The 24047-nt window shown below is 36.7% G+C and overlaps 2 protein-coding genes and 2 long non-coding RNA genes across 4 annotated transcripts; 2 read left to right on the forward strand and 2 right to left on the reverse strand.

Annotated features, from left to right (window-relative positions):
* Nucleotides 1–13137: 13137 nt before the first annotated feature.
* LOC137707791 (uncharacterized) lies at nucleotides 13138–22501 on the forward strand. Its single transcript, XM_068446713.1, has 5 exons — nucleotides 13138–17239; nucleotides 17627–17776; nucleotides 17856–17942; nucleotides 20629–21246; nucleotides 21829–22501. Exons 1-4 carry the CDS (start codon nucleotides 16531–16533, stop codon nucleotides 20787–20789), a joined length of 1107 nt encoding a protein of 368 aa, XP_068302814.1. The 5' UTR covers nucleotides 13138–16530; the 3' UTR covers nucleotides 20790–21246; nucleotides 21829–22501.
* Nucleotides 18585–20619, reverse strand: LOC137707792 (uncharacterized). Its single transcript, XR_011064726.1, has 3 exons — nucleotides 19946–20619; nucleotides 19484–19857; nucleotides 18585–18993 (listed from the first exon to the last, which is right to left on the reverse strand). It is a non-coding gene; the product is annotated as an uncharacterized lncRNA (long non-coding RNA).
* On the forward strand, nucleotides 20830–22437 carry LOC137709120 (ankyrin repeat-containing protein NPR4-like). The gene is made up of 2 exons (XM_068448246.1): nucleotides 20830–21246; nucleotides 21829–22437. Exons 1-2 carry the CDS (start codon nucleotides 20830–20832, stop codon nucleotides 22435–22437), a joined length of 1026 nt encoding a protein of 341 aa, XP_068304347.1.
* A 332-nt stretch (nucleotides 22502–22833) lies between the features above and the next one.
* On the reverse strand, nucleotides 22834–23600 carry LOC137707793 (uncharacterized). The gene is made up of 3 exons (XR_011064727.1): nucleotides 23423–23600; nucleotides 23228–23333; nucleotides 22834–23121 (listed from the first exon to the last, which is right to left on the reverse strand). It is a non-coding gene; the product is annotated as an uncharacterized lncRNA (long non-coding RNA).
* Between the last annotated feature and the right edge of the window lie 447 nt (nucleotides 23601–24047).

A 24047-nucleotide genomic window follows, 5' to 3' on the forward strand; every position in this document is an offset into this window, starting at 1 on the left:
CGGTCATCTGAATGCCGAGCTCTAAAATGTACTAACGAGTATCCAATCATAAAATAAACTCAGCTTTCTATGTGCCGAGCCTGGTAACACCTCACTTCGCCGAGAAGGCTGACAAGATAACCTCTTCCAACAAGGTCTCAGAAATCCTTGTTAACCAAAACTTGGATAAATAACTAGTCGGTCTCGAAGGTCTCAGAAATCCTTGTTAACCGAAACTTGGATAAATAACTAGCTGGTCTCGAAGCAGTGCTCTTTATCTAAACTAGATGCTCCTCGTTCGGCTGATTCTACAGCTCCAATGCTATTTATTCAAACTGAAGATGTCACCAGTTGCCTCCATAGTGCTATTTATCCAAACTGAAGATGTGTTGGCGAAAAAAAAGAAAATAAAAATCTCAAGGTCTTTGAGATGTTTTCCCTGGCAATTGTGTGTTGGTGGGACCTTTCACATTGCGTGCCGCTTTGTATTTATAGAGCTGAGGTACTTGTTTGGCGTGGCCTGGATGATAAACAAAACATTTCAATTGCACCATAAGACTCTGGAATGGAATATGCTGAGAAATAAAATGTGGTAAATTACATTTTACCTTCTCAGATTTGAGTGCAATTGCAACCTTATACATCTTTAAAACATTTCAATTTCATACCTTAATTATCATTTAATTGCAATTTCATACATCTGTTGGCCAAGTGATGACGTGGAAAATATAAGGCCTACATGTTTTTTATGACGTGGAAATTAAAAATAATTAAAATTTTAAAAATCAATTTAAAAATCAAACTAAATTAATACAAAATTAAAAATTACAAATCTAACTGCCATTCTTGGCTTGGCTCGGCTCCGATAACGTAATTCCGGGAGGAGTTGGTAGTTGGACACTGGATCACTTCGGACCTGGAGAACCTGTGATGCTGGGTCGGCGTTTGGTGAACCGACTGGGGTGGTTCATAATTGGGCTAATAAAAAGCAGTCTCAAGCAGGGAATAGCGGGATAGAAGGCAAAAAAGGCTTGGCTTTGTTTCATAGAAAAATGACTTGCAAAATGAATCTCTTTATCATAAAGAGATTTGTTGTTCCTGAACCTGCTTCACCTTAATTGTTATTTAAACAAGTAAAAGTTATGTCTCGGTCAGAGTAGGGATAGCATTTCTCTATCTCATCTTCCATTTAAGTGGGTTGCCCTCTTTCTCCCCGCAGCGATCACGATCTTCTCATCTTCTCTCGATCTCTCTCTGAGGGGAGTGCGGCTTCAATTCCACCATGTGCACATATGTAAGACGATCTCGATGGAAGGGTATGTGACTTTACAAAGACCATCGACAGAGAAGGTAGGGAATGGAGTTGCGGTGTGACCGATGGAAACCGAAGATCTGAGTCTTTCCGAAGAACCGTCATTGTACAAACTAGGCGAATCGCAAGTGAAGAAGATGATGAATTTTTTTGTCAAGACTTCAAAAGATTCCAATTTCGAGAGCGAAGTGAAACCTGAAGAGACAGCTCCATAGAGGTTAGAAGCAGCACGGACCCCGACAAGAGCACCGTCGCTCTCAACACTCTCACCACCATCAAAAATTTGACGGAAGTGAAGCACAGAACTTTCCCCAAATTAAATTTCCTATGAATTTTGTGGGCGGATGATGGGAATGGAGAACCTTTTACCCTGAAAATTCAGAAGGATCCAAGGCGATGAGACATGCCTAGTTGTTTCCAATTAGGGATTTGACCCCATTTCTTTATCTGGGTTATGTTTAGAAGACTATTTTCTTATGTGTAGGCTATTCCTAAGCAAAGATAGAGAGAAAGAAAAGCTGTTTCAAACCTCTACGCATTGTCAAAGAGCAAGATTCAGACCTTATCCATAGAGCAGGTTATTCTGCAAGAGCAGGGCAAAGTGGGTGAATGTCATTGCCATCTCTCTCCGTGGAGAAGAAGGTGATGGGCCCTTGTAATTTTTAATTTTGTTTTATTTTTAAATGAGTAAATTACATAATACCTCCTTAGGTTTGAGGTTTATTATAACGCCATACAACATCTTTAAAACATTTCACTTTCATACCTCACGTACTATTTTATTTCAAAATAATACCTCCGTTAGATTTTCCATACATTGGTCTGTTAAATGTTGACATGGCATTAGTGGACCTTGTTACACGTCAGCCCACTCCCTCCAAGACTTGCACACGTGGATATCCATCTGCCACGTCATGCCAACTTAGCAAAAAGTGCCACATGGCCAAAATTTCAAATTTCAAAATTTTCCCGCCATTATTCTTTTTAATTCCTATTTCTTTATGGGTTTTGGCGGCTAAATTATGAACAATTGCATCAAATGCAATCCAAAATGCAGAAATGCATATTCCCATATAATTGAACCTAGTAATCAATGAATAGGCAAAAATGTATTCCAATATCCAAATAGGCAACTAAAGTAGCAATATATTTCACTTTCTTGGTAACCAAATAACAAGCATGTTCCATATATTGGCAATCAAAGCTAACATCTAGGGGTTCAACTGGAAATAGCAATAAAAAAAACCCTAACAAGCTAGCATGTTCCCAAAAGGATATCCAGCCAATAGCAAAATAACAGTTCCTAGCTAAGCAAAAAAACGGTTCCTAGCTGCTGCCAACATTCACAAAAAATTCCAGCCACTAGCAAAAAATTCCAACATAAAAAAACCCAGTTTGTTCTTGTAAGGCAACCCTTTTCACTTTCTTGGTTGCCTTGTCTTTCTTTTCTTCACTCCTCCATTTGTTTGAACCTCTGAATTACCTTCTCCAGCTGTGCTTTATGCCTACATCCAATGTTCAGTACAACAATATCCAAATCAACAAAAATATAGGCCACAAGTTATCACAAAAAAAATATCCACATCCAACGCATACAAAAGAATCCCTAAGTTATCACAATATAGCCCACAAATTCATTTACAAACCCTAACTAAATAAAACAGGTGAAACAATGCTTACTTTAGGTTTCCTTCCCCTCTTCCTTAGTACATCACCTGGATTACTAGATGTTCTATGTGCAGAACTTGATGCCTAAAACAAATTAAAGATTTCAGGATTAATAAAGTCTTAAATCAACTTAGAAATCATATACCATTGTACAAGGTTATATGTCACCTCTTGTCTTATAGGAAGATGCCTGTGATGAGTCATGGTATTGTGGCCCTCTTTGTTACATATTCCACATTTGATGGTCCTTTGGCCTTTTCTTGAGAGCTATTGTGGTTGTGGAATATCTCCACTTCAGTTAGTGGCCTCGTTTTGTGCAGGATTAGTTTCTTTCTCATTTTCTGCAGCCATTTTGTTTCTCTTCCTCTTGGGTCTTCCATGTTGTTTAGTATATAGAAGAGGCTGGATAGGTGGATTTTCAGTGACCTCCCACATTGACATCCCATTCATTGGCTGGATCAAGTGTCCATATATTTCCAAGTATATGACCTTGGAATAACAAACATCCACATAATATTTTGGCTTCTCCCTCTTGTAATTAATGACAACAATGACATGGCTGCATGGAAGACCAATGAGGTCAAATCCCCAACATGAACATGTACGTTCAGTCAAGTCAACAACAAATTAGTCACCTCCTCCAGCATCCACTTGTAATTTAGTCCCGCCAGACCATTGAGTAATGCATTGACCAATTTCTATTTTTGCAACCTCCAACTTCTTAATCTTGGGGCACAAATCTCCAGGTTGTCTCAGCATAATGTCTCTTCTCATTTGAATCATTCTCATCAACATGGTATGAATGATCTGAAACATGGTTACAATTGGTTTCGACCTTGCCTTCACTATCACGACATTGAAACTTTCACACAAGTTGTTGAGCAACATTTCACACTTGGTATGCATTTGAAAATGGGACCTACTCCAGTGAATGGCATGTCTCTTCATGAGCCAATCATATGCATCTTCGCTCAACAATCTAAGCTTCTTCATGGCTTTTCTAAAGTGTGGAATTGTAGTGGTCTTGGCAACAACCCATAAAGCATCCTTCAATGCCTTACCCTTAAACTATTCTTTATAGTTTGTGTACAAGTGTCACAAATAAAACCTGTGGTGACAATCAGGAAGAATCGCCAAGAATGCAAGAATTAAACCCTTCTGCTTGTCACTAATGAATGTCCAACGATGCTAATTTATAATCCTAATATCCTCAATTGGAATCTCCAAGAACCAAATCCAGGAATCTTTGTTCTTCATCTCGACAATTGCATAAGCTATCGCCCAAGTTTTATCATTAGGATTTATCCCCATAGCAACCAACAATTGACCCCCATGCTGAGACTTCAAATGAAAACCATCTAAACCAATCAAGGCTCTACAGCCATGCTTGAAACCTTCCTTGCATGCACCCAAACACACATACATCCTTTGAAACCTTCATTCATCCAACTTTATCTTCATAGTGCTCCCCGGGTTTGTCTTTTTAATTTCCTCGGCAAAATCCCACAATCTTGTGTATTGCTCAGCATGCTTACCCTCTACAATCTTCATAGCAGCAGCCATAACCCTATGAGCTTTCATCTTAGAGCAACCGTGTTTCCATTCAGCTTCAATGGTGTCCATAAAAGACTCAACAAGTTATGTTGGATTAAGTTGGATCATTTCCAAGTACTACTCAGTAAGCCAAGACTGTTTCATATTCCTATTCATCCATAATCAACCACATGTGTGGTGATCCAGAATCTTCTTTATTTGAATGTTGTTTGAATTGCACATCTTCCCATACTTGACAAGCCACGAACAACCGTTTTTGCACGCTGCATCAACCTTGAACTTCTCATTTCGTGGAAAATATACATCCTCATACCCATTTATCATAGAGTGCATAATTATTGCCTTTCTGAACTGTGCGGCATCTCTAAATATCAACCCTAAGGACAAGTGTGGGTTCTTCATGTCATTTTCATCTTCTTTTCCGCTCCTTCATCAGCCACATCAACCACTCCTTCATCCTACACCCATTCATCAGTCACTCCTTCATTAGCTACCCTTTCATTAGGCACACCTTCACCCATTACTCCATCACCAACTACTCTATCACCCATTTCATCAAGCACTTCTTCAATAACTTGAGTCACACATTGGGAAGGCACACTACATTCACCACTAAGGCCACTAACTGGATATTCTATGGCTAGCTTGGCCTTTCCTCTATTCACTTGCACTGGCCTTTCCTTTATCAAATTGCACTGGTCATCCTTATCACCATCATGTTTTTCAATAATCACCCTACTTTGAATAACCAGTTTAAATGACTTCATAAACTTCATTTTTGAGAGACACATTCTTCAGGTGTTATCTTCTCAATATACACATCAATAAGAGTGTGGTTTGGCACAAATTTGCACATGTTGATAACATCTGAATCTGTCATCAAAGGCTTCAATCCATTTTGAAATTCCATCCCTAGGATCCTATAATGGTAACTCATGAAGACATTCCCATATCCTAGTTCCTCAACCATATTGTCAACATTAAGCAATGACATGAAATCTTTGTCATAGTAGTCAAAGAAATCCACCTTCCCTCCAACATAGAAGTCTTCACTGAGTTGTCCACCGTGATACATTTAGATTGTGAATAGTTCATTGTTCCCTGAAATTACAACATAAAAAACCCTATTATAAACTGATGAAACCCCAATTTTTGCATAAAAAATTCCTATTTTAAAGTGATGAAACCTAAAATTCAAGACCCATGGCCACAAAACAATTCATAGATAAAGACACACCACAAATGACAATGTGGTGTCCCAGATAAAGGCAAAGCTAAAGGCATAGATAAAGTCATAAATAAAGCATCATACACACAAGGCACAGAAAAAGGTATAAACAAAGCACTGCCAAACATACATAACCCACAAGCTTTTTTCCAACATGATTAAACAAAGACAAAAGTCCTCCATTAACCGACAACGCCAAACAATTTTTAGTTCCCCACCATTTTCGAACAAAGCAATTTAAAATTAGGAAATATAGATCCAAAATTACAAAGTACACACAATTTCAGATCCCCAACATTTTTGAACACTTCAACCATTTTCGAACAATCCAAGCATTATTGAACAACACAAAATAAAGGAACCAAAAAGCACTAACCGTATGTTGGGAATGGATCTAATGAATCCTCCCTCATTTCCCAGGTCATTTTCAGCCTTCGACTTCGAATCCTTCACTTCGAAGCACTTGGTTATCGTTGCAATCGGTAGTTGGTTTTGGGTTGTGGATTGTGGGTTGCGGGTCACGGGCTAAGGGTTGTTATGGGTAGTGTGTACGTCGTCGATAGGAAATCGACGGGTATGGAAATAGGGTTTCAGGACAGGGTTTCGCGACGGAAGTAGGGTTTCATTGCTGGGCCTAGGGTTACCAGAACTTCATCTTTCTTGATTCTAGGTTTGGGAATGGTGGTGTGCTCGATGATAGTGGGGTTGTGTTGGTTACTGGGATGGGAATAGTGGGTTAGAGATTCAAGAAACTTTTTAATTTTAAATTTTCCATGTTGTGGCTCCACGTGGACTATAAAATTCCACGTGTGCAAGTTTTGGAGGGAGTGGGCTAACGTGTAACGGGGTCCACTACTGCTACGTTAGCATTTAACGAACCAATGGATAGAAAATCTAACGGAGGTGTTATTTTGAAATAAAATGGTACGTGATGTATGAAGGTGAAATGTTTTAAAGACGTTGTATGGAGTTGTAATAGACCTCAAACCTGAGGGGGTATTATGTAATTTACCCTTTTTAAATTGATTTTTAAAAATTTAATTATTTTTGTTTTTCACGTCATCAAATGCCTTAGTCACGTCATCATTTAATGGTTAAATTGACAGTTTGATTAACGGATGTATGAAATTGCAAAAAAATGATAATTAAAGTATGAAATTGAAATGTTTTAAAGATATTGTACCTAAATTTAAGAAGATAAAATGTAATTTATCCAATAAAATGATAACCATATGTGAATCTAGACGACAAATGGGAACTCTACATGCTAATCCCGTTTTATTCCAACTTTGACTTATCATTTATCCCATTATTGAATTGGTTGGAATATCACACACGGTTCTATTCACTTCCCAAAACAATCACCTTGCTTTTCTCAATGCCCATATGCCCTACACGTTGCAAATGCCTATCTAATTTGCTATTGGAGTTCATCCCCTTTGCAAGTTACCTATGCATGCATGAAGACCATGCATCCTAACAATTATGATCAACCCCCATGCTGCTCCAATCCGATGACAAGAATCCCAAGCCCATTTGAACCGCACTACTTGCTTGGAGATACAATTTGCATCCTATTATCCCGTTTAAATCCCTTATCCAAAGGATAATAACGAATAATGAATAACAGCATGCTGGCATGCGTGATCTTAGGCCTGGTTAGGTGACCTCGACATCACCAATGTGATTGCATTCGAACACCACTAGATATTTTACTCATATGACGATCTAGAACTCTGCTCATTCAAAGATTTTGATTACTTGGGTCGATAGTGTAATTTTGGGTCCAAACAAATTACCAACTGTGATTCTTTTGTCCCACCAAACTACATACTAATTAAACTAATTAGCAAAGTAAAACCATCTTTAGTCTTTAATATACAAAGCCCGAAAAATGTTGCCCTCCCTTTGTGAACCAAATACAGAAAGAATATAACCCATTTGCTATCAAAATTTTATACAAATATGTACTAACTAAACCAATTATCGAGAGAATTTAGCTGATGCTAGCATCCAATACTTGATTCACCAATCAATTTAGATGTTTTGCTCTCAATCCTAAAGCATCCGATATCAATGAAGCCCATCACCAATGATGCACATCACACTATAAACTAAAAGGGCGGCAAAGCAAATGACAAAAAAAAAAATTAATTAAATTAAAATCCCACAAAACCAAAGGAAGAGGCGTGGAGCCTTTCCTCATCTAGAGACTGCAAAATCCAAATTCATCACATATATTTTGCTTCTCACTCATACTAGAATTCTGGCTCTTTGGAATATCTTCACACGAAGAATATGCAACAAATCTACTTAGTTTTAACTTCGAACTCACTGTGGAATTTAAAAGATATTGAATAGAAGGGCAATCAGAAGATCAGAGTAACATGTTGGATTCATCATTTTTGAGAAGAGATAAACCTTTCATTTAAGCTAACACATCAAATTACACTTCACTGGATAAGGAGTACGTTATAAGAACAGACAGAAAGAAAACAAAAAGGAAGAACACAGAACAAATATAACTATTATACCAAAAAGCCACAAAATACGTTAATCAACAATTAAGTAATAATTCAATTATCAACAACCACATCAATTGATTTGTAAATTTATTAAAAAAAAAATTTAATCTCCCTATTATTATAATTCAATCATTTTTCATGTACTTCTCACTTTTCCCTAAAAATTCCTGACAATTCCAAATCCAACCGAAAAATCCTAGTAACTCCGTCCAAAAGATACCAAAATAATTGGAATGGAATCGGTTTCCATATCTCTTTGATCGGTAAATCCCAGAAAGATACCGAAATCTTTATTTTAAAGAGCAAAAGAGCAAAGAACAAAGAACCCACTAACAAAAGAGCAAAAGAGCAAAGAGCAAAGAACAAGGAACAAAGAGCAAAAACAAAGAACCCACTAGCAAAAAGCAAAGAGCAAAGAGCAAAGAACAAAAGCCCACTAGCAAAAGGCGCCAAAAAATAAAGGATAGGCCTCTTGTCGGTTAAAGCGAAAAGGGGAAAAAAATAATAATGAAAAAGGATTTGAAACTTTGAGTTTTAACGGTAGTGATATCGTCATTTTGTGTCGGTGACCAAATGAGTGTCTGTATTTACAAATGTTAGATAATTATTTGAAATATTTTAAAAGGTTAAGACTAATTTGAAATAACGGCCCTTGCAAATGGTTGTAATCGGAGGCATTCCATCATCTCTTATGTTACACCCCACCCCCAATTATTTTGTAAATTTCATAATTTCCCCAAAACGTTTTTGGAAATTACTTTTTGGTCCCTTAATCTATAATCCTGACCCTTTATCCCGATTTCTCTTCTCCCCCACGCTGCTACGTGGCAAACACCCAACTCCCATTTTCTCTCTTTTCCCGATCTCGCAGTTTCTCTCTCTCGCAGTCTCTCTGTAACTCTCTATCTCACCCTCCCTTAACTCTCTCCCTCTCATCCGTGCCCTCCCTCTCTGCAAACCCTCACCTCCCTCACCATCATACCACATAACAACAACTAAACACCATCACCATCACCCCTGCGAACTAAGATTCGAAGAAAGAACACCCCAAACCCTTATGTTCCTTTCGGACGGTACTGTTCATCGTATTCTCCGTCGAGTTTCGTGATTTTTCAATATTGGTAAGCTTCTAAAAACCCTTGGGATGTGTTTTAGGGTTAGATCGAAGCTTGTTTTAAGTTGTGTATACATTTGAATCGCAGAAAATAGCCAGGGGAAGCTTTTTCAAATTTTCCGGCGAGCACCGCCCCTTTCGGGGAATTTTCCGGCCAAACCATTGCGACTTGGCTGGCGTGCGAGGTATCAATCTCTTTGTCTCGTCGAGAACTACAACTTTCGTTTTTGTTTCACTTGATTTTGTCGAGTAACGAAGAAGTTATGAGCGTTTGAAAGTAGCCCAGAACTCGGCCGAAGTGTGGCCTGAAAACCACCCTCAACCCAGGCCTTTGGGCCGGGTTACCCGGCCAATTAACCCCAAAACCCAGCAGCCAACCAAGGCCTTTGGGCCGAGAAACCTAGGGCCCTTGGCCCGCTAAACTCTTAACCCAAGACCAAAAAGGGCTTCGGCCCATGAGCTTTAAACCCAACCCAAAACCCTTAGAATCTAAACCCTTGGGATTGAGACCTTTGGGCTGTTAACCTAGGGCCTTCGGCCCAATTCACCCAATACCCTTTAAACCCTAAAACCTATTGGACACCAACCCTTTAGGCGCAGACCCGTTGACTTTGACCCGGTCAACAGTTATTGTTGACTTTTTTGAGTTTCGTCTGGAACTCCGTATAGACTAATTTCGACGTCCTAAATTCGTTTTTGACGTTCATTTTTCCAAATTAAATCATTTGAATAGAGTTTTATTAATTGTACACTTTATGTGCTTAGGGGCAATTATCTGTGTTGTTTCCATCTTCACTAGTTTGTGTGGTTTTTCGACGGCCAAATATCTGTGAGTGGACCATTTATAAAAATGCATGTTTTAAGAGTAGTAATGCATACATGAAAATCATGATTTACTGATTACGTTTTATGAGACAACATGCTTATTGAGGTTATTTTGAATTATTACTATTTTTCCTATAACTCATGTTCTTTATAGAATATCTTATAGATGACGATATAATATTTAGAACATGTTTTGAACACCTCTTTATAGCATAGATGATGAATAACTTTATACTATGAAGTTGTTTTTCAAATATATGTATGTTCAATGGTTTTGTGGGTAATTCCTTTCAATCCGTAAGTAGTAATTAGACCACTTTACGTTGATAGGTAATTTTTTATGTGTTTTAAATAATTTATATATGAGATTTGCTACGGACACTCGCTCACAAGTCTCTACAGACTCGCTAGCCACGTAAGGATTGTCTTAGAATGTGTTGTGGTGTATGGGTCCGGAAAAAAATAACACAAGATCTGAAACTTGTGTACTTCAAGTGGAAATGGGAAATTAATGACAAAAAAATTAGGAAGAAGAATTTGAGCAATTTGAACTCAAAATTTCTGTATTTTTCAATTCCAATTTCTACCTTAGCTAGCATTTTCTAATTTTCCATCAAGCACGCAAAACAAATCATACTCAAAGACTATATTGAATCTTCATAGGCAGAGCATCCATATTTCTCCCGCTCCAAATGGGGTTTTGAGATGGGTTTGGCAGTGAAGCCTGCCGTAGATGATTTGGCGGTGAAACTGTGAAGAAGATGGAAGAGAGAGGTGTACGTGGCTAGAGTCCAGAGAGACTGGCTTTATAAGCGAGTCCTCCTACATATGTGTGTATATGTGATATGCTCCACCGGAATCACAGGTTGAACGTGGCACAAGGTGTGGGTGACCATGGCATTGGCAGGTGCGTTGGAGCCGTCATTACATCCATCAGTGCCCAATACAAGCCCAGGTGTGTCTCTCCTTGCCAAAACAATCATTTATTATTTATTTATCTAATTAAATAATCGTCTATATCCTTTTTAAGAAAATGTTATGATATATTTTTGGAACACTTTGAATGCAATTCCTAATTATCCATATTCTTTAACTGAAATCTTGTTGGTTTTCAATTTTTGATCGAAATGTCTAAGATTAATGTGATAACGTATTTCTATGTAGGATACTATATTTTTTAAATTAAAAATTAAAATTTATAGTTGTTTGTATTAATGAGATTTTAAATTTAAAAACCCCATAATTTGTGGATTAAAATTATTAAAATGTAAATTATACTATCCAATAGATTGTGTGTGTTTGTGTGTGTGTATATATATATATATATGTATTTATATAAACATGGGTACATTCATAAAAAATTAACAAAAAAAATTATTGTACCAAAATATGGGTACATTCTTCAAAACCACACAAAAAAATAATAGATATTAGGCTGAATAACATTAGTAAATTTCTTTGATTAAAATTGACATGGATACATTCTCAAATCAAGAAAAAGAATGTACCCATATAAGTTTAAAAATGGATTAGAAAAAAATTGAATAGATTTTATAAAAAAAAGGATTATTTCACTACAACAAATTGGTATATTTAAGAATAGGTACATTTTAAGATTGAAAAATTACATGAATGGGTACATATAAGATTAAAAAATTGGAAACCTTTTTATAAAAAATTAAGGGGTACAAACTTATTCTATTTTTTCATTTATTTTGGAAATGATTTGAATTGAAAATTAGTAAGGAGTTTAACAAAGGTGTGAGTACTAAAATCCTAAATCAATTATTAATTTTTATTTTAAAAATTATGTAACTGATATATAAATTCATTATTGTATTAATGCTAGGGACCTCGATAAAAATCTGAAAACTAATAAGGTTTCAATCAAAGAACATTAGTAACTAAGGACTGGATACTAATTTTTTCTATATTTTTATACCACAATTGTACAATTGTGAATGGTTTAAAATATTGATATACAAATTTATACAAATATCAATAAATATATCGATATCAGTATAAGTTACCATAAACGAAACTCAAAACGTGAAAATTTAAAATGACGCTTTATGGAATGTCATATCAAACTACAATACATTTATTGATAAAAAAATAAAAAAATAAAATACTAATACTATATAGCATTTCAATCTTTTGGGATATGTACAAAACATGCACACAATGTGCACAACAATATGACCAAAATAGGATTTTTCCTAATACTTAAAATGACCAAATTCCCTCCTATATAAATGGGTTATTTCGTTCAATAGGTCCCCCTCTTGTTTTTCCCTCCGGCGGCTACCTCCGGCAGTGTTGGCAGTCCAATCGCCCCCAGCTTTACTTTTGCCACCGTGCCACCGTACGGTTTCCTTCACCCCCTCACCTGCCTCCAATCTCATTTGCCCTCTTTGCAGTCGCGGATTCCTGGAAGAGATGGAAACCCTTAATCCTAACCCTTAACCCCACCCCAATCCTTTCTTCTCTTTTCCCTCATCTAACGCTCCTCCCTTTGCCTCCAGCAGATATCCCCTCCTATTCTGTGCCTTCGCGCAAGAATCTCTCAAAATAATCCACTCTTATTTCATTTTTTTCCTACTATTTTTGATTTGGGTAACCCTTGATTTTAATGGGTAGAGTTGAAGGCAGCTGGGAATAAATTAAGTTGATAAAATGTCATGATTAGTGAATAAGTGTTTGTTCACTTTGTTTGTTCATCAACTTCAAGCAGATTAATTAAGTCATAACCAATAAGTAATTTTCATTGCTGGATATACACTACATGCACATAACATACTCACAGATTTGAGCTCAACCTCAAAAACCAGAGCTCACTGCTCTTTCTTAGAAATCAGAAAAATGACGCTTATGCGCTCTGAGGTCATTTCATAGTTTGTCATTTTCTGTGCATGTTCTGTGCATAATGCAAGCATGGAATGTGCATATTATGTGCATGGTAAAAGATAAAACTTTCCTTTTCCATTAACCAAGGTAACTGACAAAATTACATGACAACTTCAATAAAAGTAAAGAAAATGACAGAAATTTAGTCTATATTTAAACCGTTTAACATATCACAAAATATATTAATTTTCTGATGCCATCTGCACGAATTACAAGCATTGAATCTGTCACGGCGTCAGTAATCTCAATGGGATCGGAGAGTGAAAGAACCATGTTCACTTCGACAGTTGGTGCATGTTGTCGTGGCAGAATTGTCATCGTGAAGTTTAATAAATATGCCTCTTACTTCTCTGTCCACCCGAATTGACGAAAAAGACCGCGGAGTTCTCTCGCTACAATCCATTGCGGTCACCAAATTTTGACCGTTGAGAGAATGGAGAAGCTCGAGGCCTTTCTTCTTGGAATCCCATTGAGACTGAATTTCAAGTTTGAAATTATTGTATTCGAAGAACCATAGCCATCCCTTGGTTGTAGAAGGCCTCAGAATTGCCATAGTCCTTGCACCTTTTAAGGAACTTCGACACTTCATTATCTCTCCTCCATGAAGAAAACGGGTTGCGGCTTTCAAATGTCCTGATGTTGATGTGCTCGAAGATCCGATCATGTTGGCCATTCGCGTTGAACTTCTTGCAGCTCATTTTTGCGGAAAAGAGCGCGAAGCAACCTTCTTGAGTATTTCCAAAAGAAGGTTGTCTGGAAGATGTAGTATCAACGATGGGGTGGTTGTGGCTTTCTTCATCATTCTGGCTCTCTTCAAGTTTCTGGCTTTCTTCATGGTTGTAGAACCTGATTCATGGTTTGTGGTTGGACAATCACGAATAAATAGACCACCTCTCTTGAAAGCTAATAGGCATTCAGGCACAATAACTAAACCAAAAAAATTAAAAAATACACATGCATGCAACCGTCAAGAATCCTAATTAAGACAACCATCGAGAACCCAACCATCCACCAACCCATCACACCCATCCTTGAGTATTATTTCAATGTTGGATTCTGGACATGACATGTGCATATTGTGTGGAGACCATGTCCAAAAATTGTACATGACCTACCCAAAAGTCTTTTTTAAATTACTGTATGCACATGCCGTGTACAAGTTATGCACATTATGCACATCATATGTGTGTCTTGCACATGTCATGCTCATGAAATGTACATTTTGTCCACAAATTCACAATTAATTATCGAAAAATTAGGGCCTTCAAATTGGGGTGAGTAAACATTTCATATTTATTTTGTTATGTTATTTTAAGCATAATTGAAAGCCTACAACGGAGATGTGCTTTTAATAAGTGAAAATTGGCATAAAAAAGATAAGAATGAGATAATGTGATGCGGGCGTAGGAATTCTTGCTCACTACCCCAATTCTTTTTAAGTTTTTTATTTTTATTTTTTATTTATATATATATATATATTGGAAAAGGCACCAATCACATCATAGTGTATATCCCAAACTAAAAATCATAACTTTGTTACCATTTTTCGTCTTCCATGGTTTGTTGCTAAATAGATTGGTTGACTTCATAACCTTAGTGACAAGACAAGACGTGTTGTGCATTACCTCACCCTTATTCTCATCCTAACCTACTTGAGTTGGGAAAGAGATCCTTTACGGATCTCTCTCAAAGTTCAATGATCAAGTGATCTGAATCTTTAAAATTTGATCCATTGATTAAAAATTATTATAATTTTTAAAAGTTTTTACTAACTTATCCGTGTTTAGCCGTTTGATTAAATTTCAAATGCTCGGATCACTTGATCCTTGGACTTTAGAGGGAGAGATCCGGAGAGGGTCTCTTTCCCTTGAGGCTCATTGTATGTGCTTTGTCATTATCTCACCTTGGATTCCCTCAATACCCGAAGGAAGCATGTACAAAGGGATGGAAACCTCTCAATAATAATAATATAAGGTAAAGGAGGGTAAGCAACGTCCAAGTTGATACAAAGAGTTGTCATATGCGTCACATCCTCACCACATAAACACCTTCAACACGAGCTCTTTTTAACCCGACGAGTTTTCATCCACATCACGCTACACTTGTATAAATAGGTTGCTCACACTCGATTGCCAATTTGCCATAACCATTAACCCCATAGCAAAAAAAGCATTCTACTTCTCACGTAGCCAAAATAATTCACATCACATCCAAGCCTAAGTTCAGACACGAAATTCAGGGTTTAATGCGAAGTTGCACGAGTGGTACAACATAGAACCTTCTCCACTTCTAGGGTCACCATAGGCAAATCCTACTTCATTGTTTAGCTCTGTTGACTCGGAGATGCAGCTGGAAAATATAGAACAGGTTCATGGGAGACTCGATTATGAGACAGTCGTCGTCGTGTATTGGAACCACAAGCTAATGAAGGCAGAAAAATAGCTTGTGTACCTCGATGGTAAAGCTAATGAAGCGCTTTACTGTGCAAGCAAGTAGAAGATGAAAGTTGACATGTCTGCAGAAAGGATCCCACTCCTAAATTTTGAATTGTGGCAGAGGCGTTGCCATCGTACGAGTGTTCCCGGGAGGGAAAGGCCGTTGACAAAAACAAATAATGAGTTGTGTTTCAAATCTAATTCAATCCACTTATTGAAACCAATGGTTTCAACTACACCTTTTTCGATATGTACGAAACTAGAGAGAATTGAGACTAAACGAGACAAAAAAAAAAAGTCAGTTACCAGGGCAAAACGAGACAAAACGAGTTTCAAGGAGGTAAAGTAAGGCTAAATGGCAGTTTCAGGGGGCTAATAAACTAATAAGCCAATAATTTATTGTTACATAAATGTAGTAGCTTTTAGAGATTAGGTGTTTATTTTTCCAATGTTACATCTTTAAATTGGTATGCTACAGTACTAATGTGGTTTTTCGCATTCATATAACTTTCACTAAGGATAACTAAGTCATTTTCTTAACTATACCTTTATTAAGTAATAACCTTCCTATGCTTATAAAATATTTTGGTCATAACATTATTACTATATAGCGATTTTATTGTAAATGAGTCTCCTCCAATCATATTGGATCACTTTTCCCTTGCACAATCACACACTCGTCATCAATCATGAGTATTGTATTAAAATGTAAATTATCTCAAGGACATATATGCTAATTTTATCATAAATTTCATATATTTGTAATCATATTCATATTCATGTGCATTTAGCATTATTTTGTTATTAGTCGAACATATTTAAACTGTGTATTTAATAAATGGCATGAATGATTTCTAGTTGTCATATAATTCCATATAACTTCATTAAAAAGTTAAATAACAAGGAACCCTTAACATTATCTTCCATCGTTTCTATGATTGAAGTTTAACTACAGAATAGTTCATGCATCAAACTAAACTAGTATGGGGAAATTAACAATAACAAACACGATACATTTGACAGGATTTGAATATAGTCGGTGTCAACCTTTCTTTGAGGCTGTGCAAGCTGGCCGTTGGGAACCTGCAAAGGACTTTTACATCGAACATCCGGAGGCAGTAAGAGTAAGACATCCATCTTCTGGGAAGACAGCTCTTCACATTGCGGTTGAAGCTGGGCATGTGGATATTGTCAGAAAATTGGTGTCGTTGACAGGATTTGATTATAATCGGTGTAAACCTTTCTTTGAGGCTGTGCAAGCTGGTTGTTGGGAAACTGCAAGGGACTTTCACATCCAACATCCGGACGCAGTAAGAGTAAGCCATCCATTCTCCGGGAAGACAGCTCTTCACATTGCAGTTGAGGCTGGGCATGTGGATATTGTCAGAGAATTGGTGTCGTTGATGGAAGAGGACGATTTGGAAATAAAATCAACAAGGGATGAGACAGCTCTTGCTATTGCTGCAATGAAAGGGATTACCGAAATGGCTGAATGCATGGTAACAAAGAACAAAAAATTACTCAGCATTCCCGATGTTGGAATCGACATTCCACTTTTGATAGCTTGTGTGTACGGTCATTGGCATGTGGCTCGATATCTCTACTCCGTCACTCCACTTGAAGAGTTAAAGCCAGACAAAGGACCTCATGGCGCTGCAATAATCTCCAATTGTTTTCGATCCAAAGAATTTGGTAAAAGTTATTAAATATGAGTACTAACATGCTGTTGAGGACTACAAAAATGAAAATTAAGGGTTATTTTAATAATGATTTCAGTTGTTTAGTAAACTACTTCCAAATTTCCAAATTAAAAAAAAAAAAAAAAAAAAAAAAAGAAAAGAAAACTGAAATTCGAAGTTTGAAAACCGAAAAAATAGCTTTCAGTTTCTTTTTTTTTTTTTTTTTTTTTTTTTTTAATGAAACCTGAAAATTAAAAGTATTTATCAAACAAGTTTTTGGTTTTCAAATTAAAATCGTGATTACAAAACTAGCTACAGTTTACTCTTTTTCCCCCATAGCTACAAATTACTATAGCAAACTAATTATTTTTGAAAAATTCTTAACGTTTAAAATAAACAGGTATCTCATGGGATTTAATTGACCGTTGCCCAAAATTGGCCTTTACTTCGAAGATCGGAGAGGCGACCCCCTTAGAAATTTTGGCTTGTCTGGCTTCTTCATTCCGGAGTGGAGTGGAGCTCAATTTCTGGCAACAATGGATTTATGACAGTTAGTGTACAACATACTCCCTTTGCTTTCTATTAATTATTTGCTTTCACTTTTATGACATATTTTCTTGTCTTGATAGGCATAGACATACAACCTCCACGTCGCAACAACCATCAAAATGAAGAAAATTCCCAAGCTAATAACGGAAGGAGGTCAATTTGCTCAGGTTTGCTATCCCCTTCCTCTCCCATCATTAACAAGTTAGGAAGTGTTGCATAAAAGGTACGATCTAATTTGGGTTATCCACTTCGAATTCCTGATTAACTTTAACCAAGGGAGTACATGATATTTATCTTTACTTGTATGTAGAAGGTCTCAATTATAACTCACATAGATGACAAGTTCGACACTAAATTAGTATCACTAATACCTCCCTACCTTGCTAAATTTGAGAGATTATTAGGAGAGTTTTCTTCATTTGTGGAGATTATTGGGAGCATAAGTGCATGTTTGGTAATGAGAAATACAAAATGCGTTTGTGTTAGTTTTTAAGAATAGACCCATAAAATGAATAACATAAAATACAATATTAGCCTAGATTGTGTAAAACATTAAAGTTATTTTTCATGTGAAATTTAATAACATAATAAAAAGATAAAAACCACAAACTAAGTATAAAACAAGGTCAGAATTTTAAGAAAAGAGAAAAAATCGGTGTTATGTTTTCTTGGTTTTTCTCCCTTCATTCTTGATACATATACCAGTCTTTGATTTTCTTCTTCAAATTAGATTCAAATTTGTAGAATAACCAAGATTTTGAGAAGAAAACAAATCCCAAATTATTGAACCCCAATCTCCAAAACTGTAATTAAAAACAAAAAAAACAATAAAAAAAAAAAAGGAAAAAGAGTTGTGCAATTGAATCAAGGAGGAGGACACTCAAACTGAATCCATTCTCCAAAATGAGACTGAAATTAAACGAATAAGTTTAAATTTAGCAAATTTAATTCTACGAGACCGAAATTCGGTACCAGTGAGGCGCACCTTGGTTTCTGTTGTTGGTAGATCAATCGAATGTGAAACTCAAACAAGAAATCGACATTATAAATTAAAGAAAAATTGTTCAGCCCAAACAATCTCTAAGCTTAGTATAGTTTATTAGTGTGGACAGAGAAATTGTTTGGCCAAAACAATCTCTAAACTTAAAGCATCATACTGCATTAAAATGAAGTTATATCAATACCTGAGAAGAGAGGCCGATCATAAGCTTCAGGAACCTGTGATAAAAGGAAAATAACAATAATGAACTTGAATTTACTACAATTTTCTCTAAGACCCTGCTTCCTATAAATAAGAACTCTACTTAAAAATTCAATTCTCATCATTAGCTGTTTAACCCATTAAAAAAAATACAAACTTAAATTAAGAAACAGTTGAAAAGATATGATATCAACACCCCGAGCAAAAGTAAGGCCAAATGCCTTCGAAGAGATATGATATCACATATTCCACATATTCCAGTGATGTTCAAGACCAAAACTTTCAAACATTAAAAACAAAAAAAATGCATTACTACCAAGAAAACTCAATGCAATACTCGCAGGCGTTGGATGCAATGAAGCTCACCTTACCACATTCCCTTCTTGCCTATAACTTTTAAGAGTCCCACAGCTTTTATGAATTGAAAAATAAAGCTTTTACAGAACATAGTCGAAAGAAAATGCGATGAGCTAAGAACAATATATTGAAAATAGACAAACAAATTACGTCTCTGTGGAAAATCTTCGTCAACTTTCAACTTCGCTCCACCTGCACACGCGCACACGCACACACACACACACACATATATATACAAGCATCAAATCGATGTTCACACTCTTAGCATCTAGTTAGAACACTAATTACACCAAGAAAACTTGACCTTTCAACAACCCAATTGATGTTGTATTGCAATCTATACAACCAGTGACAGATTAAAATAGCAAAACAACACCAAAAAATCCTAAATCAAATTGAAGCAGTGTAAAATCGAGATTGAAAACGCGAAAATACCCAAGCTCGACTTCACCGCCAGCTCCGGCCTCATCACACACATCGACGCCACCCCAACTCCGCTCTTCGCCTTCCCGCCGCTCCCATACCTACAAAACACATAAAAGCAGATCAAAATCCTTACGTTTCTTAGATCGAAAATTGAGGAAATTCGATTACGAGTTTGTAGAAACTAACATGGGGTTTGGAAAGAGGACGGGAAGAGGATTATGGAGATATAATTTGACGGTCGTTGGTGACCGGTGGACCGCAGCGCCGTTGCGTGAAAGAGAAGAGGGAGCGAGGATGCAGGAGGGAGGAGAGAGACTTCTCCAAGGGGGTGAGAGGAGAGAGGATTAATAACTTTTTTTTTTTTTCATAATTTTTATAAATTGTATTTTACACAACAGGCACGATATATTTATACAAAATTTACATATTATTTAAATATACTAAACGCTAGGGCCTTGTTTAGTAGCTTCTGTAAAGGCACAAAAGCCTGTTTGTCACACATTATATACTATTTAACAGATCCTATTTTTAGAGACAAAAGTTTTTGTGTCTTATGTTCTGTCAAAAAGTTATCAAGCCGAAGTATACATGTCTCACTTCTCATAGTTTCCGTGGCCGAGACAATGTACTATCAAAAAATGAGAACTTAAATGTGTGAGGTCTAATTACTGTCATATTTAGTGGTATTCTAGGATAGGGCTTGAAGCATGTTGGTTAAAAAGTCAACTGTTGGTCAAACTGGCCCCTCTAGGGTTATGAAACCCTTCTTGGTCTACAAACATTGGATTTCCATTATGCAAGTTGCATTAGGTCCGTCGTACATCTAACAACATGCTCCATGAGTTTCACCAACATTTTTTCCATTGCAGTCGGAGGTTTAGTGGAACAGCTTGTTTCTCATTCAAAAAAGCAGAAGGAAGGGCTTGTTTCGAAAATCGTTGAGATACTTGGTATGCTAGTAACAATTTCATTTGTTGTAAATTGGAATTCAAATCAATTATTCAAAGCAGTTTCAGTTCTAAATATTTAGGTTTTAAATGTCTAACTCAGGAATCAAATACATATATGAAATGAAGATTGTCCACGTCAACTCACTTGAATTTTTAAAGCTCGCGTGCGAAGAGATAAATAAAGATTTGGATATGCATCAAATGAGTTATCCCACTGTGAATTATGCAATCTTCGAAGCTGTTAGGAATGGGAATGTGGAGTTTATTACTCATATATGTAAAGCAAATCCTGAACTTCTGTGGCGAACAAATGACGAGGGAAGGTGCATATTTGCCTTTGCCATCGAATGTCGTCAAGAAAAGATTTATAACCTTCTATATGGGATCTCTGCGAAAGAGAAGGTGATGCAGATTGGCGATAGCAAACGTAATACCAAGCTACACATGGCTGGGCTGTTGTCCCCATCTGCACAAGCACAACTTAATCGTATTCCAGGGGCAGCATTGCAAATGCAGCGTGAACTGCAATGGTACAAGGTTAGGATTTCTCATTCGACATAATTCTTAATTACGTTGCCTATATGACATATAAACTGAAAGAATCAAATTAAGTATTCGGGAGGTTCTGAATTTGTTTTCCCTTTTTGTTATAATCACCCAAATCAGCATCAACTATTAGGGACTGGGGGAGGGAGGGAAGAATTGGCCTCGACACTTCGGGAAAATGTTCTTAACCAACTGAATTACAAGTCCCCATTATCCACTTCCTAGGTGTCAATCTTAGTTTGTTACCCTAAAACGTTTCTTGCATTAAAGGTGCTGCATTCTGAAAGAGAGTTATTTGTTTTTTCGATTTATTGTAAGCAGATGTTCAACCTAACACAAGTTGTAAATTTAACACAATCTTAAAGCCTTAATGCGTAAAATGTTAAAATTGAACATCGTGACCAACTGTAGGTGCTCTCATATGTCAGTACAAATGTTAAAATTAACACAACCTAACACATGTTACCAACCTTGGAATGTAAAATGTACCTAGTTAATCCTAATATAATAAAGATTATAGAAAATTATATTTATGCTCTCATAAGTCAGTACTTCTTGTTCAATGCAATGCAGGAAGTAGAGGCTATTATACCTCCTAGGTATCTTGAGTGGAGGAACGATGATGAACATTTGACACCAATGGAACTATTCACAAAGAGTCACAGTGGATTGCTAAAGGAGGGAGAAAAATGGATGAAAGAGACAGCAACTTCTTACACTGTTGTAGGTGCTCTTATTATTACCATCATGTTTGCTGCAATAATCACAATTCCTGGAGGAAACAAAGATACCGGCTTTCCCGCATTCATCGATGAAAAATTGTTTATGTTATTTATGATTTCAGATGCTATATCACTCTTTTCTTCCACAACTGCTACGCTGACGTTTCTCGGAATTCTCACGTCACGTTACGCAGAATATGATTTCCTAAAGTCCTTACCCACACAGATGATAATTGGTCTTGCCACTCTTTTCTTCGCCATTGCAACCATGATGATTGCGTTTTCTGCTGCCCTTCTAATTATAGTTCGTGGACATTCTTGGATTGTGATTCCAACCATACTTCTTTCAAGTGTTCCAGTCACTTTATTTGCTTGGATGCAATTCCCCCTCCTAGTTAGAATTACCAATTCTACTTACGGGAAAGGAATATTTAATAGTAATGTGGAACGTTGGTTGTAAAGCTATTTCATTCTTTTATATTTCTTATTGTATCTGTTTATGTGGGATCCTAAAATTAGAGGTGTAACTGATTTGGTGGTTTATGAGGGACCTTTCACTTACAAGTGAAGAGAAACACCACTAGACCGTATTACTAAATGAAGTCTTTGTTTTTGTGTGTTGACTGATTCGTTTTTGTTGTTTGATGAATGATATGATTGTAGTTACTACATTACAGGTTCGAATAAGAACCCCACAAGGCACCCAACAGGATGAGCACATGAACTACTCATTCAGATTATCGCATCATCTTTAAGACAATAGACCAGTTCACTAATGAAACCAAGAAAGAAAGGAAACGAAAAGCCATAAGTAAATTTAAATTGTAGCAAAAGCTATTTCATTACCTTTATGGCCAGTTCACAAACTGGGAATCCAGATGAAGTAGTTTTACGTCTAAGCACTATGATGTTGAACATAGATATATCAATCACAGTAAGAACTGAAAGTTTTTTCAACCTGATGCACCCAACGATAGATCTTGTCCCAACCTCTAATGTTACAGACAGTAGATGTTTAACCATATAATGCACACCATGGCTCCCGATCGTCTTTTGATTTTCTTGTTGGATTCCATGTGATCTTGTCTCTTGAAAAGGAAAGGTTCAAAGTGCTTGCTAAAAGTTCTCCAATCTCATAAAGTATCTGAAAAAGAAACCATCTAGAGTTAGACAATATACGTACACTCGGGAAACAGACAGATTGATAGAGAACTAAAGGGAAGAGAAAGAAACAAGACTAAGCGACTTACTTTCAGCAGTGGAACATGGAGAAACTGAGCATACACTATTTTTCCCATTCATCTCTTGAGCAAATCGTAGAAATACAAATTACTATCCTATCATGGCCTCCAAACCCTACTTGAATTCAACCATATGTCACAACAATTCTAGGTAAACTGAATGTTGACAGTTGCATTAGATAAAGTAATAAAAAAGCTGTATACCTGAAACTCTTCTTTATCAGAAATGTGTTGACCTATTTGCCTGATAAGAACATATGTTGGCAACTTCAAAATACGGATCAACTGAAGAAAGCAAGCCAACTGTTCATGATGAATCTGCAAGGATGGCGGTGGCTTCTGGGTTTTGGTTGCCATAGCCTTGCTTATGGCTGTTTCTGAACCAATCTCTATACCATAAAGGGAACATTTGCTTTCAAATTTTGTTGCAGATTTACTTTCCCCCTTTAGCTTGGATGACTCTAGGAAAAACGGGGCAACGACTGTAGAAACTGAGGATGAATTCCACATGGTTTTGAAAAACTAACAATCTAAACCCCAAATTGTCACAAATTTCACCTTTCACCATAAAAACTAGAACACGTTCCATTAGAAAATACACGACCCATTTCTCAACACCCAAATCCCACATAGAATCTAATCTATACTAATACAAACCCGTTTCTGGGTCCTAAACAATTTCATGAGAGACAAAGGGAGAGAGAGAAGGGGAACCTCATATTGGCCCTGGGGATCGAGGAAGTGGCGAAGGATTCCAGAAGCTTTGCAATTTTGGATTCCATGGAGCTCCAAAGAAAGCTCGAAACTTTCTTCTCTGCAACAAATTGGC

Source organism: Pyrus communis, chromosome 11 (assembly GCF_963583255.1).
Source record: "Pyrus communis chromosome 11, drPyrComm1.1, whole genome shotgun sequence".
NCBI classification, from domain to species: Eukaryota; Viridiplantae; Streptophyta; class Magnoliopsida; order Rosales; family Rosaceae; genus Pyrus; species Pyrus communis.

Bases quoted from the DNA above. Each gene is read 5' to 3' on its own strand.
- LOC137707791 (XM_068446713.1), top strand. From the start codon at position 16,531: ATGGGGAAATTAACAATAACAAACACGATACATTTGACAGGATTTGAA. The intron at 17,777-17,855 runs GTTAGTGTACAA...TTGTCTTGATAG, and splicing joins GCAACAATGGATTTATGACA to GCATAGACATACAACCTCCA. The intron at 17,943-20,628 runs GTTTGCTATCCC...TTTCCATTGCAG, and splicing joins AAGGAGGTCAATTTGCTCAG to TCGGAGGTTTAGTGGAACAG.
- LOC137709120 (XM_068448246.1), top strand. From the start codon at position 20,830: ATGAAGATTGTCCACGTCAACTCACTTGAATTTTTAAAGCTCGCGTGC. The intron at 21,247-21,828 runs GTTAGGATTTCT...AATGCAATGCAG, and splicing joins GTGAACTGCAATGGTACAAG to GAAGTAGAGGCTATTATACC.